The sequence below is a fragment of the Giraffa tippelskirchi genome, chromosome 7, assembly GCF_054371585.1.
Source record: "Giraffa tippelskirchi isolate mGirTip1 chromosome 7, T2T-mGirTip1v1.2.pri, whole genome shotgun sequence".
NCBI lineage: Eukaryota > Metazoa > Chordata > Mammalia > Artiodactyla > Giraffidae > Giraffa > Giraffa tippelskirchi.
In genome coordinates, this window is record NC_137281.1 from 87,827,209 (window position 1) to 87,841,752 (window position 14,544).

General features: G+C 44.9%; 1 protein-coding gene across 4 annotated transcripts; it reads left to right on the forward strand.

Annotated features, from left to right (window-relative positions):
• Positions 1-2,549: 2,549 nt before the first annotated feature.
• Positions 2,550-14,206, forward strand: HOMEZ (homeobox and leucine zipper encoding). Of its 4 annotated transcripts, XM_081506578.1 has the most exons (3): positions 6,085-6,292; positions 11,514-12,182; positions 12,332-14,206. In XM_081506578.1, exons 1-3 carry the CDS (start codon positions 6,253-6,255, stop codon positions 12,340-12,342), a joined length of 720 nt encoding a protein of 239 aa, XP_081362704.1. In that variant the 5' UTR covers positions 6,085-6,252; the 3' UTR covers positions 12,343-14,206. The 4 variants fall into 4 exon arrangements, with proteins under 4 accessions (XP_081362701.1, XP_081362704.1, XP_081362702.1 ...); XM_081506575.1 differs by lacking the exon at positions 6,085-6,292 and adding an exon at positions 2,550-2,599 and having other exon boundaries at positions 11,514-14,206; XM_081506576.1 differs by having other exon boundaries at positions 11,514-14,206.
• The last annotated feature ends 338 nt before the right edge of the window (positions 14,207-14,544 follow it).

Consider the following 14,544-nt stretch of genomic DNA (forward strand, 5'->3'; position numbering starts at 1 on the left):
TGAATTGAGTGGTGTTATTCTTGTTTTAGAGAGAAACAGTTCAGAAAAGCTCAGTAATTTATTCAATATCATACAACTAGTAAATGGCAGAGCTAGGGTTGTGAACGCAGATCTCCAGAGCCTCTGTGCATAAGCATGTCATCATCATATTTTCCTTTAAAAACAAAATTAAAACCTTGCCATTAAAAAAAAAAAAAAAACAGAAACCCTTGCTACATATCTCGTACTAGGAAAAGACCAGTTGCAGATTGTGCTCTGCCTTCCCAGCCTCACTAACTGGCTTGGGGAAGGCAAAGCACTGAGGGTCCCAAGCTTCAACTGCTCCTTCCAGAAGCTTGCTGCTGCTTTCTGTGACCCTGTCCCAGCTCCATAGGATCAGCAAGGAACCACATCGCCTGCCTGCTGGAGAATTTAGGAACCCGTGTGAACTCCAGCCTTCTCATACACTGGGATTCTCTTCTGGCCCTAGTAGTCCTCCACACCTGTTGGCATGCTGCACACCTTCCTACCCCGCCAGCCCCCCACCGCCCCCGCCACTAGCCTTGAACTGCCCAGTTCCCTAAAATTTGCACTAGAAGGGTTCATGAATAGGCTTATTGCTGGATGGTCCGTCTCCTAGAGCCCGAGTAATACTAAGGGGATAAATGCAAATGGATTTGGGGGCAGGGAACCAAGAATTCACTGTTCTTGGGCTTTATCTCTAAGAATTACCATTGCTCACCCATTCCTCTATTCTCAGCTTTATAGAGCCAAGACATGAGTCTTGTGGTTCTTCCATACAGAGTTGCCCCAGGGTAGTGGTGGGAATGTGGTAAGCTGCTAGTCAAATCTGACATGAGAAACACTAGGAATTTGGCAGAATCTATAGAGGTGTGTCATGTGTTAAGCACAGGACTTTCCTGTAAAGCCTGAAGACTATGAACAGGAACAGTTCAGGGTATAACCTGTCAGCCATGGACTGGGAAGTGCCATATGAGAAACCAGTACCACGGTCATGGGCTGGGTCCTTGAAGCAACACAGCAGGAACACTCTTGCCCTTGCCTCTCATCCAGACCTCAGATGTCCTTCCTACATACTCTTCCTGTTCCTTTGTTTTTCTTTATGAATGTAGCTCATCATTTCTCTTCTTAATAAGCCCTAACTCAGCTTGCCAATCTCGTCCCACATTCCCTTTATTCTAACTCCTGTGTTTCTCCAGAGCTCCTCTGGGTCTTGGCAATCCATAGATCACAGAATTCAGAGACCTGAAAACGCTTGTCTTTAGAGATCATTGGATCTAGATTCCTCTAGAGATGAGGACACAGGTCCAGAGATGAGAAGGGACCCCAGCAGGGTCAGAGAATTTGTTAGTGCAACTGCAGATGGGACTTAAACCCAAGCCTACTGACCACATTCTATTCCCAGGCTACCAAACAGTCCTCTCTCCACAGGAACAGACCCATAATTTTTCTTGGCAAGGGATACATCAGAAATGTTTCACTTTCTGCTTCTAGTTTCCATTCCCTACTGCATTCAGGCAGAAAGAGAAACAGAAGGAACTAGTATGTCCTTAGCTTTGGCACTTGTTTCAGTGATATTGCTGAAGAACAGTGAAGTTGCTAAAACAAAGAAACAACTGGATAATCTACCCATTATAACCTAGAGAGGAAATAAAAGTGTGTTCTGTGAATCCCCCCAAACCACTGTTCTCATCAGACCCTCCCTGAACCTCCCCATCCCCTTCACAGTGCAGCTTGGTACTCTGGACCCCATACCTGCTGGTATTGTGCCTCATTTCAGCTTCCTCATGCAACTGCCCTCCCTTTTGGATAAAAGACCTCATATTTGAAATAAAGTTGAAATATGAAAAGAAAGTATAAGATGTTGAGAAGTATTATTTTGGGAGGGCTGAGGGTGGCAGGAGACCCAGAGGCAAGATTTCTTCCTCCCTCTCACCCCTCATTTCTTGGCCATTTCATTTCTTAAGATGGGAAGGAGATAATGGAGGAGTTGGACAGCCCTATCACAAGGCACCCCTATAGTATGACACTACCATTTTGGGCAGTGGTAGGGAAAGTTACTAGGCCTGGTGCTTAGCTCCCCTGTACCCTGCACCCAGAACCAGTTGCTGCTGCAATTAAAGGGAACAGCTCAGGTAAAAGGTTTCCCCTTTGGTGGGGTGCTCTTCTTAAGGGAACATCTAAATTACATTCTGCTCCTTAGGCAATGGATGGGAGATCAAAGCCCCTTTGTCAAGGGCAACGCTAAAACAAAGAACAAGAAGCATGATGGAGAGGAAAAGCAAAGACCTTTGTCTAATACAAAATGAAGTGACAGAAATAGATTAAAGGGAAGTAACCTTGAAAAAGACTGAGTTCTAAAATAGTATTGACTCCCACATCACCTGAAGGATGAAAGAGTCCAATTACCCTCAAAGTAATGAAAGGACATTCCTTATAGGGAAGCCCTAGCCCTAGAATAATCAGATGCCATGTCATTACATCATAATGGCCAAGTTGTGATGTCACTGCAGAGTATCCACTCTTTGGTACACATCGTAATTGAAACCAGACATGCTGAAGGGTAGAATCGGCATGAGGAGCAGACACCCAAGGAGAGGTAATTGAGGGCTTTCCAGGGGTTCCCTCCATGGCTTATTGCCTAGGGTTGCTCCATGGCCCTAATGTCTTTCCAGACTTGTCACATCTTAGTTCGGTAATAGGTTTGTCTGAAATCTCTCTTCTGCAAACTCCCTTATTGCAGCTTTTGGTATCCTAAGTCCTCCATACTTGGCAGCTGTGATTGGTCAGCCCTCCCTTCCACTGTTTCTCAGAACAGAGCATAGAACACTAGAGCAGGGTTTCCCTAAATGGGGCAGAAACTCACCATATCCATTTCATTCCCAGGGATAGATCCAAGTTTTTGGTTGTCTGAAGTACACAACTTATGGACCCTTTTTTCAAGAAAAATAAATACATAAGGCACAAGAGTGAATATATTTCAGGATGAGAAAAAAATACAAAAATTATAATTTTTAAAAAGCTGATAAAGATCACAAAATCAAGAAAAACAAAATTTAAAAGTTACCTATGTGGCAAACCTAAATATTTTTTCCTACAATTTTGTTTTTGGCTGCACACTCTTTGATATCAGTCTTTTAATATGATTACATATAATTTTTCCATAAAGAGGTAATTCCATCACCATGATCACTTAAAAAAATTTTTTTTTGATAATTTAAAAAAATTTCATCTTCACACCTTGTTAAGTCATAATGTTCACATAATTGGGGGGGGGGATTTTTGTCAAACTTGGGAAAACCCTACCAAATTTCTTTAGTATATGTGGTGTAAGATTTTGGAGCATTTTCAAATTTTGTAATAATGAATAACATAACTCTGAATTGTTGACATTAGTAGTATTCCTGGAAGCTGTATATTAGTTTGTTAGAGCTGCCATAACAAAATACTTAGACTGGGTGGCTTATAATATGGAAATTTTCTCACAGTTTTGAGGCTAGAAGCCTGAGATCCAGACGTTGGCAGGGTTGATTTCATTCTGAGGTTCCTCACTCTTGGCTTGTGGATAGCCATCTTCTCCCTATGTCTTCATATGGTCTGTCCTACCTGCATGTCTGCATCCAAATTCCCTCTTTTAAGGACAGCAGTTATACTGAACTGACTTACCCTAAAGACCTTATTTTAATTACCTCTGAATAGACCTTATTTCCAGATATGGTTACATTCTGAGGTACTGAGAGTTAAGACTTTAACAGGAATTTTAGGAGGACACAGTTCAGCCCATAACATTATAAATACTATTAACTATTTAAAGAAGTAACTGCAAACCACAGATGTGTAACTCCTAAACCCAAACTAAATGTATTCCCAACTCCATTAGTCAATCCCAAAATGCCCATGGCCTCTTCATTGCCACTGGACAAAAAGAGAAGGGTGATAGAGGGGAAGTCAGAAAGAGACATCGATCTTAACCAACTGCAATTTGAATTTTTTTTTTTTTTAATTCTACAAAAACCTATTAACACACTGCTGAGACTCTCCCAGTGCTTTGGAAGAGATCTGTGCAAGAGAAGACTCTTAACTTCCTCCAGCTTCCTTAGCTATTTGGGTTACTGTGTATCTGGTCAGTCCTGCTAATGTTACTGAGCCATGCAAAGGGGGAGGGAGTTTTCACTAAAGATTGAGGATGACGTGGTAGGTCCACATTCTTCAGCACTAGTCCCTGGAAGAGCTGGGATGATCACCGACTTGCTAACTTCCTTCTCTGATAATGAAAGGAAGTTATTCCACTTCCCTTCTTCCACTTCACTCCACTCCATCATCATCTTAAGTGTAAGGGTGAAACCCACATAAAAGAGGGAGTCTTCAGCCTGCTTTCCAGAACCAGGGCACAGGAATTTCTTTCCTTGGATTCTTCTTCTCTTAAATCTTGAGTCTTTGACTCTTCTCCATACTCCTGACTTGGGAATGTGTATCCTTCTGAGACAAATGTGACTGAGTTGTCTACATTTCATAATTCCCAGCCCATGATCTGTGATGCCCAAAAGAACTGACTTAACTCCCCAGGAGCAGCCACTAAATTTTCACAGTTCCTGCCTGGCTTTCTAGCCAAACAAACTGAGTTCTTCCCAGTCAATATCCAGCTTCATTGTTTGGATTAAAAGAATGAGCTCTCCATTGACAGCTGAGGGTTGTCACTGCCTAAAATGTTTCGTTTTTCCCTTTCTTCCTTACATACAAACCATTGGGGTTATTATAGTAAGTCTTGAGTTAGGAGGTCTGTATATAGCACCAGCCTTGGCTTAAATCCTAAGTGATCAAAAGTTTCTAACTCTAAAGCTGAGAAGATTATTTCTGTTGCTTACTCCTATCATGTTTTTAAGGGATACTTGTTTGAAGGGCATGGCTCTTAGGAGTTGGGATTGTCACACAATGTATTGAGAGAAGGGAGGAAGGGGCAAATGCAGAGTCAACAGAAAAAGCTGAATTAGAGATACATTTCTCATGCTTGGCAACCTCTAAAGAGCTCTCGACCTTAGTGTGGAGCAATGAAGAATCAGAAGTATCAGTTATGATGGTTGACTTTTTAGGGGGTATATGGGGAGTGGCGAGATCTGTGGAATACAGGGCACCAGTCTGAAACTGTTTTATAAGTTATTGTTAAGTATATAAGCTATTGTGACCTAAATAAACAAGAGAAGACTATCATGAGAACAGAAGAGTCACTTCAGCAAGTATTGTTCCCAAGTTTTGGTCAGAAGACTGAGAATCCTAACTATACAAACTTTTGGCCCAGAATTTTGGAGTGTGTGGAATACTGAGTCAGTGGAAAGCCCATTTTATTTTAATCTCTTTCTTGACAGCAAAACCAAGGTCCCCCAACATGAGGCACAGCTCCAGGTAGTCTTCCCTAGGGCAGAGGAAGGGCCTGGGGGGTCTGGCAAGACCTAATGAGGTGACCCCCCTCTAGAACTTCATCTTTGAGAACACCTGTCTGGTGACAACTGGACCCGGGAAGCGGCGGAAGGTGCCAGGCTGCTAGGATCCTCATTTTTCTGGGTGGCCAAGACACTTGATCCATCTCGAGAACAAGTTAACGGTTGCTCTAGGCGCTTTACAGTTGACGCTGCTGACGGCGGTTTGGCCCTAGGCTGGGAACGCTCGTCTCCTGTACGAGGCTGGCAAAGGGATACTGAAAACGTCTTCCTTCCGGAGGAAACAAATGGGGAGTAGTTGTAGGCGGTTTGGACAGTTCAGCAAACTGCTTTGAATTTCTTGGGGAATTCCAGGAGGAACATTGCCCAGCGTACCCCAGAAGATCCGGCGCCCACAAGGCGAGGGTGGGAGGGGATACTCTTCACGGCATCCTAGCCCTGGGGGACATCTTCCCTGCCCCATGTAGCCAATAGGCATCCCGGCTGAGGCCCACGCAGCCAATAGCCGACTTCAACCGAGAACCACTCAGCCAATGGCCGGCCCAGCCCGTTCCGCGAGGGCCCGCCTGCCTGCACCCACCAATCAGAACTCGGCCACCTTGGCACCACCCCTGGAGCCCACCCCACCCATCCGCCCCGCCTCCAACTCGCTGGAGCCGGGCTGGGCTAGACTGGCGCGCTCTCGGGGGCGGGGGGGGGGGTGGCAGTCCCGGTCCTGGCCTTCCGCGCGGGTGGGCTCGGAGCAGGCCGCGCCGGGCAGCAACCCCACTCTCACCCCGGAGGCCCCCTGCCCTTTCTCCCCCTTTCCCCCCGGCCCATGGTGCGAGGCTGGGAGCCGCCGCCCGGGCTGGACTGCGGTGAGTGATCCCCAGCCCTTTCGACTTCCCCTTCCAGTCCCTGTACGATCTCCCACCTCCGGAGCCCCATCTCCGCGCTGGGGGGAGGAGGAGAATTCTAGGTTCGAAGTGGTCCGGTTCTCCTTTCTCCTCAGGACTTTTCGGTTCCCTGTTTTAACTGGGGGAGGGTGAGTGGGTGTGTAGGAGGAGGGGAAGGCCGGGTTGGGACGCCCTTGACGAGGGGAGGGTTGAGATTTGCCTGCTCCCTGGGGCTCATCGCCCCAAGTGCAGCAACTTTTTGTTCTCTGACCCAGTTTGGAGCCTTCTAGACTGCCTGCGAAATGGAGGATAGGAGAAACGTTTCCTTCCCAGGCCTCCCCTCCTCCCCTCCAGGACTGCCTCCTGGCGACTTCAACACACGTAGAGAAACCTGGCCTTATTCCTGGGGAGCGTGGCCTTTGGGAATGAAAGGTTTGAGAGAAACTGCCCCTTCTGACCCCTACCCAGCCATACTCAGAAAACCAACCAGGAAAGTGAGAACCTGAGTCCTCAGAGGTTCCTGGTGTTGCCTCCTAATCAGAGAGTTCTAAACTGAAAGAAGACTCAAGCTGAGACCTATTTGGTAATGTGGACCCAGATGATATGTTTTATATGAACTCCCTTCTCACGGTACCTTTAAAGGGCTTTTTATGCTGAGGATAGGTAGGTGGCAGTAATTGAAAGTAAGCCAGTTAGAGCTGGGAATTTTTAAAATGATGCATACATATCCTAAGCATTGTCATTAAAAGTACATTCATCTCACCAATTTCTTGGGTAAGAGTCCCAGCGTTTTCTTTGTGTTGCTGATTGGCAGTCCCAATTGTCTTTCTAATATCAATTACATAAGCAAATCTCTAATCTGACTGCACCCTGAGAACTTTTTACAACTACTTACGTCTGCCCCAATCCAGGTTAAGTAAATCAGAACGAGGAGGTGGATGCCCTGGGTTAAGTTTCCCCAAGTAATTTTTCTAATGTGCAGTCAGACTGGAGCCACTGCATTATCATCTGTGATTTCCAGGTTTGGTTTCTTTAAAGTGGAGTCTGAATTTAAACACTTTTGAAGTAATGTGAGTGCAGAATACTTCTGAGATTTTTAAGTCTCCTTGCCCCCTCCAGTCTTTTACAGTTTTCTTGCCTACTCCCAATTCAACATTTTTTTTTAATGTGCATTTCTTTGTATTATGTCTTTCCAAAGCATTTGACTTTTTTTTCAGAAACAATTCTTAATGCACTAATTTTCATAGGTTTATAGGATGTTTAATTATATAGAGAAAAACAAGGGGCATAAGCAGGTTTGGAATCACACACAACTGGCCTCAGCACATAGGGCGGCTGAAGGAAGCAGATGACTTTGCCATGCTAGAGACTAGACTACCAGCCTCTAGTGTCCAGTGCACTGTGGGTATTGATTATGTAATCCAGTAGGGGTCAATTAAAGCAAGCTCCTGGACCAATTGAACAGCTTCTACTCTGTTCAGCTAATAGCACTAGTACCTAGTCCCTTCTAAACTAATTTACATTCTCTTTCAGCCTTCCAACCATTCCTTCCATTCATTCATAAACTGTTTTCTTAAAGCAGTTACGACCATTGCCTTTATTAAGCTGGGAGGACATAGGACAGAGTTTCTAACAGGGGCTTCTGGACAATCAGTGAGCCCCCTGAGATTAATTTATAATCTGTAAATTCCAATGTTTGGGGGGTGTGTGTGAGGTAAGTCACAACTTTCTGAGTACTTTTAACTTCTTATTTTCAAAGAGATTCATGATCCAAAAAGTGAGAAGCACATGAATTGAGTATCACTAAATGTCCTTTAAGGCCCTGAAAACTATCACCAAAACACATTTCATTCAGAAACATTCTTCAGTTCTCTGAATAAAGACTTAGGGAATTTAGCAGGCTCATACCTGGTCTTCACTTGAACTGTCACCTGTTTTAACCATAAGCCTAGGCTCAAGATTTTTGTTTTTGGCCACACCATGCAGCATGTGGGATCTTGGTCTCCGGACCAGGGGATCACACTCATGCCCCTTGCAGTGGAAGTGTGAAGTCCTACCCACCGGACCACCAGGAAATTCCCAACCTAGGCTCAAGTTCTGAAGATCTCTTTTTCCTAACCTTGTGTGAACACCTACACTGGAAGTTTAAAGCAGCCCATTAATTCTTTTCTGCCTTGTGTCCAAAGATATGGAAAGCCCAAAGGGAAATAAGGGTGTTACCCTGACTCTGTACTTTTTATTAGTGACTTTAAGTAGCAGTAGAGCATATCTGGCATAGTTACAAATTTAGTAAATTCAGAATTGATAGTACCACCACCACTGACACCTCTGCACAGAGGAGTCCTTATTTCTCCAGCTCTGATTTCTTTTTTTCTACTTTCTCCAAATGAGGTACAAGGACACAAGATGCTATAGTGTCTTCACTGTGGTTTTGATTACTGTAGGATCTACCCTCCTTGTTATAGTTCTCATGAGCCACTCCCTGGTTCTAGTTTCCTCCTATATCAAAGCCAGATTCTTCCAGGGAGGTACCAGCTCTACTGGTGTGTACTAATTTTAAGGCACCATTCTGTATCAAAAAGTCTTCCACAACTTGTGTTTTGTGTTATTGAAGAAATGTGGATATATGCAATACACCAAATAGAACCTTTGCAGTACTGTTATACTGAACTATCAAGCCATCAGAATCTTAAGGGTACCAAACCACATGAATGAAAGCAAACTGCTTCCTTGTAGGCTTATAGCTGCACCTGCCTTATTCCCTGTCTAGCAGTCTTCATCCTCACGCTGGACTGCTTTATTCCTTGTGCTACCTTTTCCTCACATCTAAACTGTTACTGTGACCTTAAAAAAATAGGGCACAAATAAGGTCGAGTGGGTGTCGAGCATTGGATCATCAAGTATTCTCCAGCTTAGATGTGGTGGTGTTCCCTGGTGGGCCACAACTTCCAAATGGTGGTTTTAAGTACCTGGCCATGCAGGCACTTTCTCACAGCCACTCAGCTGTGTCTTGAGATGAACCTGTTGGGTAGCAGCAATCAAAATTCACCTGGCAGCAATCAAAAAGGATTTATATCTAAATTATAGATTCAGTTCTAAAGCAGTCATTTTGATACTGTTTTTAAAAGCAGCAAAATCCCTTCTGGAATTATATCCAACTCCCCAAATATAAAAAGTACAAAATCAGATACCCTGGTTTCCCCCAATGCTCATTAGAATTACGACTCTGCAATAACAGATTGGATACAGTAATTTAAAATATTCCGTCTTTGCCTCACTTCCCCTGTTGTCTAGGAGGAGCATTACCTTATATCAGAGTCATCCCATGAGGCTGAAGCAATGATTAAAAACTCTAATTTATTGAGCCTTTACTTTAGTATAGGCATAATGTCAGTTGCATTTTCTTAGTCATAACCTTGCAACGTAGATGCTGTTATGACCTTTTATTCTGATGGGAAACTAAGGCTTAGCGAGCACTCTCAGGAGTGGTGAAGCTGTGATTCATCTCAGATCTGTCTCTCCCCAGACCTCTACCTCTAACAGCTCTAGACCCCGCCTATATGACACCTAGCACACAGCAGGTGCTCTGTAAAAACATGTAATTTACATACGCTCAACATTATCTCCAGTTTTTACACATGAGGAAACTGAGGCTCCTGTAAGTTCAGACAGAACTGGGATTCAAACTTCCTATGTACCAACTATGCCATGCTGCCTCCACTTACCCTCTGAAGGTTCTCAAAGCATTCAGGCTCTGCATGGCCTTCAGTTTGTTAAGATTTTCTTGTTAAAAGGGAATGGTGACATCCACTAGAATGCTGCTGAATTTTTCTGTTCCATCATATAAAATTTCCGATATTACACTGCTCTATCCGTAACTTTTACATAGTTAAAATACTCCGTAATGTATTAGAAGGACTATTGTAAACTCAGATAGGAGTCCTTGAAAAGTAAAGGGTGACAGATAATGTTGGTCTCTAATGCCCACATAGGGAGCATTTAACAGGGAGTAGAGTTAAAACTCGGTCACCAGGGAAGTCCCTGGTGGCCCAGTGGTTAGGACTCAGCACTTCCAATGCAGAGGGCATGGGTTCAATCCCTGGTTGAGGAACTAAGATTCCCACAAGCCATGTGGCAAAAAAAAAAAGTCAAACTGGGGCCCAAAATTATTCTAGGAAATAGCTTGGGCAGGTTTCCAGGAATGAAGCATAGTCAGAGGCTTTCTCTGTAGTCCCCACACCCATGTTGAGCCGGGAGCCCTGGTGCCACTGGGTAGCTTGCAGGACCTGGTTACAGTTTATAATGAGCTTGCCCACCTGGTTCCAAGAAGAAAGCTGGACTGAAGAGATAAGAGCTGCAGGCCTCCCGCCCTGTGTGGAGGGGGCTATTAAGGTCTGAGGGAGCTCTCTAGGCTCCCTGGAGAGAGACTCGGCAGTTGGAAGAAACAAAGGCTGGGGAAGAGGGGAATAACCTTTGTTCTGCGGATGTCTTGGGGAAGGAAACATTCACCTCCCTCCACCCTCTCCGGACCAAAACCAAGGGGAACTCCATTCATCCCAGATCACTGACCCATCTCATCCTACTGAGACTTAGAGAAAAATAAAACTATCAATCACCTTCCCCCAATACTCCACCACCAAGAAGAATAGAAAAGGAAGCTGGGTAGAGGGACAGTGCTGTTCTACCTTCTAGATTCTCACACATTGTATTCCTAATCTTTCCACATTCTAGAGATAATCTAGAGAGAACTCAAGAAATAATCTGTTAGGAGCTAAAGTGTTCTGAGATTACATACATCTCTGGGTTTTCTAGGTGAGTCTTCATTCTGTCACTCTTGTTGCATGAACTTAGAGGGTGAAGTGAATTTGAATGGGAAAGATAAAGGCTCTAAGGATGTTTTCCTTTTTTTAACCTCAGAAGTCAGATTGTCATCTTGGTGACAACACTCACTAGTTTTGTTACTTGGAATAGTTTAACCTCTCTGGACTTTGGTTTTTTCATACCTATAGGGGGAATTATAGCAGGCTCTGATGACTTATAAGATTATGAAAATTAAATGAGAAATTGTTAAGCACTTTAAAAGCAATCCAGCACAGTACACATAGAAAATTGTTTTTGGAGTCCAGCATTTTGTTTGGTAGAAACTGAGCAATGGCCTGAAAGGGGAACCCTAGTGATCAAGCTGTTTCTCTTCTTATTACAGCTATCTCTGAAGGGCACAAATCAGAAAGCACCATGCCTCCTAATAAAGAGGCCAGCAGTCTTAATAGCTCCCCTGCGGGCCTCATCTGCCTCCCTCCAATCTCTGAGGAGCTACAGCTTGTGTGGACCCAAGCAGCCCAGACCAGTGAGCTGGACAGCAATGAACACTTGCTCCAAACCTTCAGCTACTTCCCCTATCCCAGTTTAGCAGACATTGCCCTTCTTTGCCTACGCTATGGGCTGCAGATGGAGAAAGTCAAGACTTGGTTCATGGCCCAGCGCCTTCGCTGTGGCATTAGCTGGTCATCTGAAGAAATTGAAGAGACTCGAGCCCGAGTAGTCTACCATCGGGACCAACTCCATTTCAAATCCCTTCTCTCTTTTACTCATCATGCAGGGCGGCCCCCAGAGGAAGTGCCTCCTTCTCCTGTGCCACCTCCAGAACAAGTTGGTCTTGGAATAGTGCCCCTGACTCTTAGCGAGCCCACCCAGATGAAAGGATTGAAGGTAGAGCCTGAGGAGCCATTGAGTCACCAGAAAGCAAAGGAGCCCCTGATGGTACCTGGCAGTGGGGCATTCCCCCATCAATCGCAATTTTGGCAGGATCATCAATGCAGTGGACTCTCTAAGGAGCAGGCAGGCAGGGGTCCCGACCAGTCACACAGCCGAGGTACTGCTTCCTGGAACCACTCCACAGCTGTCCACCAGCCCCGTGCTCGGGATAAGCCCCCACCCATCTCATTACTTGCCAGTAGTTGTAAGAAGGAGTCAGCATCTAATGTGACTCCTCCTTCCTCTACCTCTTCTTCCTCTTTCCAGGGACTGGCTAATGGAGCTCCTGCCACCTCCAAGCCCCTCCAGCCACTGGGCTGTGCCCCACAACCACTGTCACCCAATGAACAGGCACTGCCCCCACAGCTGGAGCCAGCCTGGCCCCAGGGGCTAAGGCATAACTCAGCATCAGGTAGGGTTGGCCCTGCAGAGTATCTTTCCCCAGACATGCAACGCCAGCGAAAGACCAAGCGCAAAACCAAAGAGCAGTTGGCTATCCTCAAATCGTTTTTTCTACAGTGCCAATGGGCACGGCGTGAGGATTACCATAAATTAGAGCAGATCACTGGTTTACCTCGGCCTGAGATTATTCAGTGGTTTGGTGACACACGCTATGCCTTGAAGCATGGGCAACTAAAATGGTTTCGGGACAATGCAGTACCTGGTGCCCCTAGCTTCCAGGATCCAGCAGTTCCCACACCACCACCTTCAACCCGCTCCTTGAATGAATGGGCCGAGACACCACCTCTGCCGAATCCCCCGCCCCCACCGGATATACGACCCTTGGAGAGGTACTGGGCAACCCACCAACAGCTCCGGGAAAGTGATATCCCTCAACTGAGTCAGGCATCAAGGCTTAGCACCCAGCAGGTACTGGATTGGTTTGACTCTCGATTACCTGAGCCAGCTGAAGTGGTGGTCTGTCTAGATGAAGAGGAGGAAGAGGAGGAGGAAGAACTGCCAGAAGATGAGGATGAAGAGGAGGAGGAGGAGGAAGACGACGATGACGATGATGTGATCATCCAGGACTGAGTGGGAGGCTGGGGGAGGGGAGGTCTGTTACTAAAAGACAAACCAACTTAGTAACTGTTTAAACAAAGAAACCACATTTTTTTTAACTTACCTTGTGGCAAAGAACTGAAAAGCTTTGTGTTCTTGAGGGTGTGGGACAGGGATATAGTAAGGGTAGACCAGGGAGGATGACCATAGAGTACAAAATGAGGTGGGATCAGATGGGCAGAAATCTAGGCCTCCAGTCTCAATGAGGGGCTTGCTAGGGGTCTGGGAAAAGGCTCTTGCTCTTCTCAAATCCCTGTTCTTTCCCCTTACAGTTCTACAGAGAGGCTAGGCTTTGGCCCACAGCCATGGAGTTCTGGAAAGGAGGAGTAAAGTTTCTAATACGTCCCCAGTCCCACCATTTTCCCTGAATATGAGGCTGCCTTGCACCCCATTTCTCTCTGAGCCCAAGTTCATGCATACTGCAGCTAAGAATCTCAGTTATGTCCCAGTCAATCACAAATACTTCCTCTCCTCATACCAGCTTGACTTTATATGTTTTCCTGCTGCTTTATTGACTCACACAGGGAGCAGAATGTTTTCATTTCTGATACTGGGACCACTATGCCTTGTACCTTTCCAAAAATCCCCCTTCTGTTCACTGTTTGTCTCAGGGTAAATCTTCCCCCCGGAGCTTGTGAAAAAGTTTAATAATTGGGTGGAGAATAATTTAGACTGGATATTTATTGGAGGTGGGAATTAGGGGAGATGTCCTTTTAAAAAAATAGAATTATAGATTACAGAGGGGTAGAGGAGAGGGAATGGTGTCTGCTGTTTGGAAGGACAGTGCAGATAGATTCCAGGTTTGGTTTTACAAACCTGACACTCCCTCCTGCCTAGTTTGACAGAAACTGATTTTTTAATCTTTTTGGTGTTGGTTTAATTTGTGTCCAGAAAAGAGACTTTACCCCCTGTTTATAATATCTGTCTTGGGGACAGAAGTCCTTATGTTTTAGAGTGGTTTTCATCAGTTGGGGTCAGATATAAAGATATCAGTGGGTTAACCATCTAGAAATAAAAGAGTGGAAGCCCCAAATTGCTAGACTAATAATAAAAAGGCCAAAAATAAAATTGTTTCTCTCTCCACTTTGCCACTTCTCTGGTTTAAAGATTAATGGAACCAAATCCATCCACTTTCTGATTTAGTATACTTTTTATTTTCAGAGCAGCAGGATATACTGAGGTAAAGTAAATGAACAAAACTTGAAATAGATCCAATACCTATTACTAGGCAGATTGCTTTCTGCACCTGCTTCAGCGTAGGCTCTCTCTCAGAAGAGGGGGAGTCTAGAAATGCCTTTAAAAATAAGTTCAGTTTCAGAAAGGGTAGTGGGATCCTATTCAGCTGCAAGGTCATTCATAAGACCTAATTTATCTCTCGCGGATGCTATCTTCAGTTTTCCAATATTTTCACTTAAGGTATA

What these genes read in the sequence shown, in the direction of transcription:
- HOMEZ (XM_081506575.1), top strand. Translation starts at nt 2,554, where the DNA reads ATGCTGAAGGGTAGAATCGGCATGAGGAGCAGACACCCAAGGAGAG. An exon ending in GAGCAGACACCCAAGGAGAG is followed by an intron (nt 2,600 to 11,513) that starts GTAATTGAGGGC and finishes TTCTTATTACAG; the next exon opens with CTATCTCTGAAGGGCACAAA.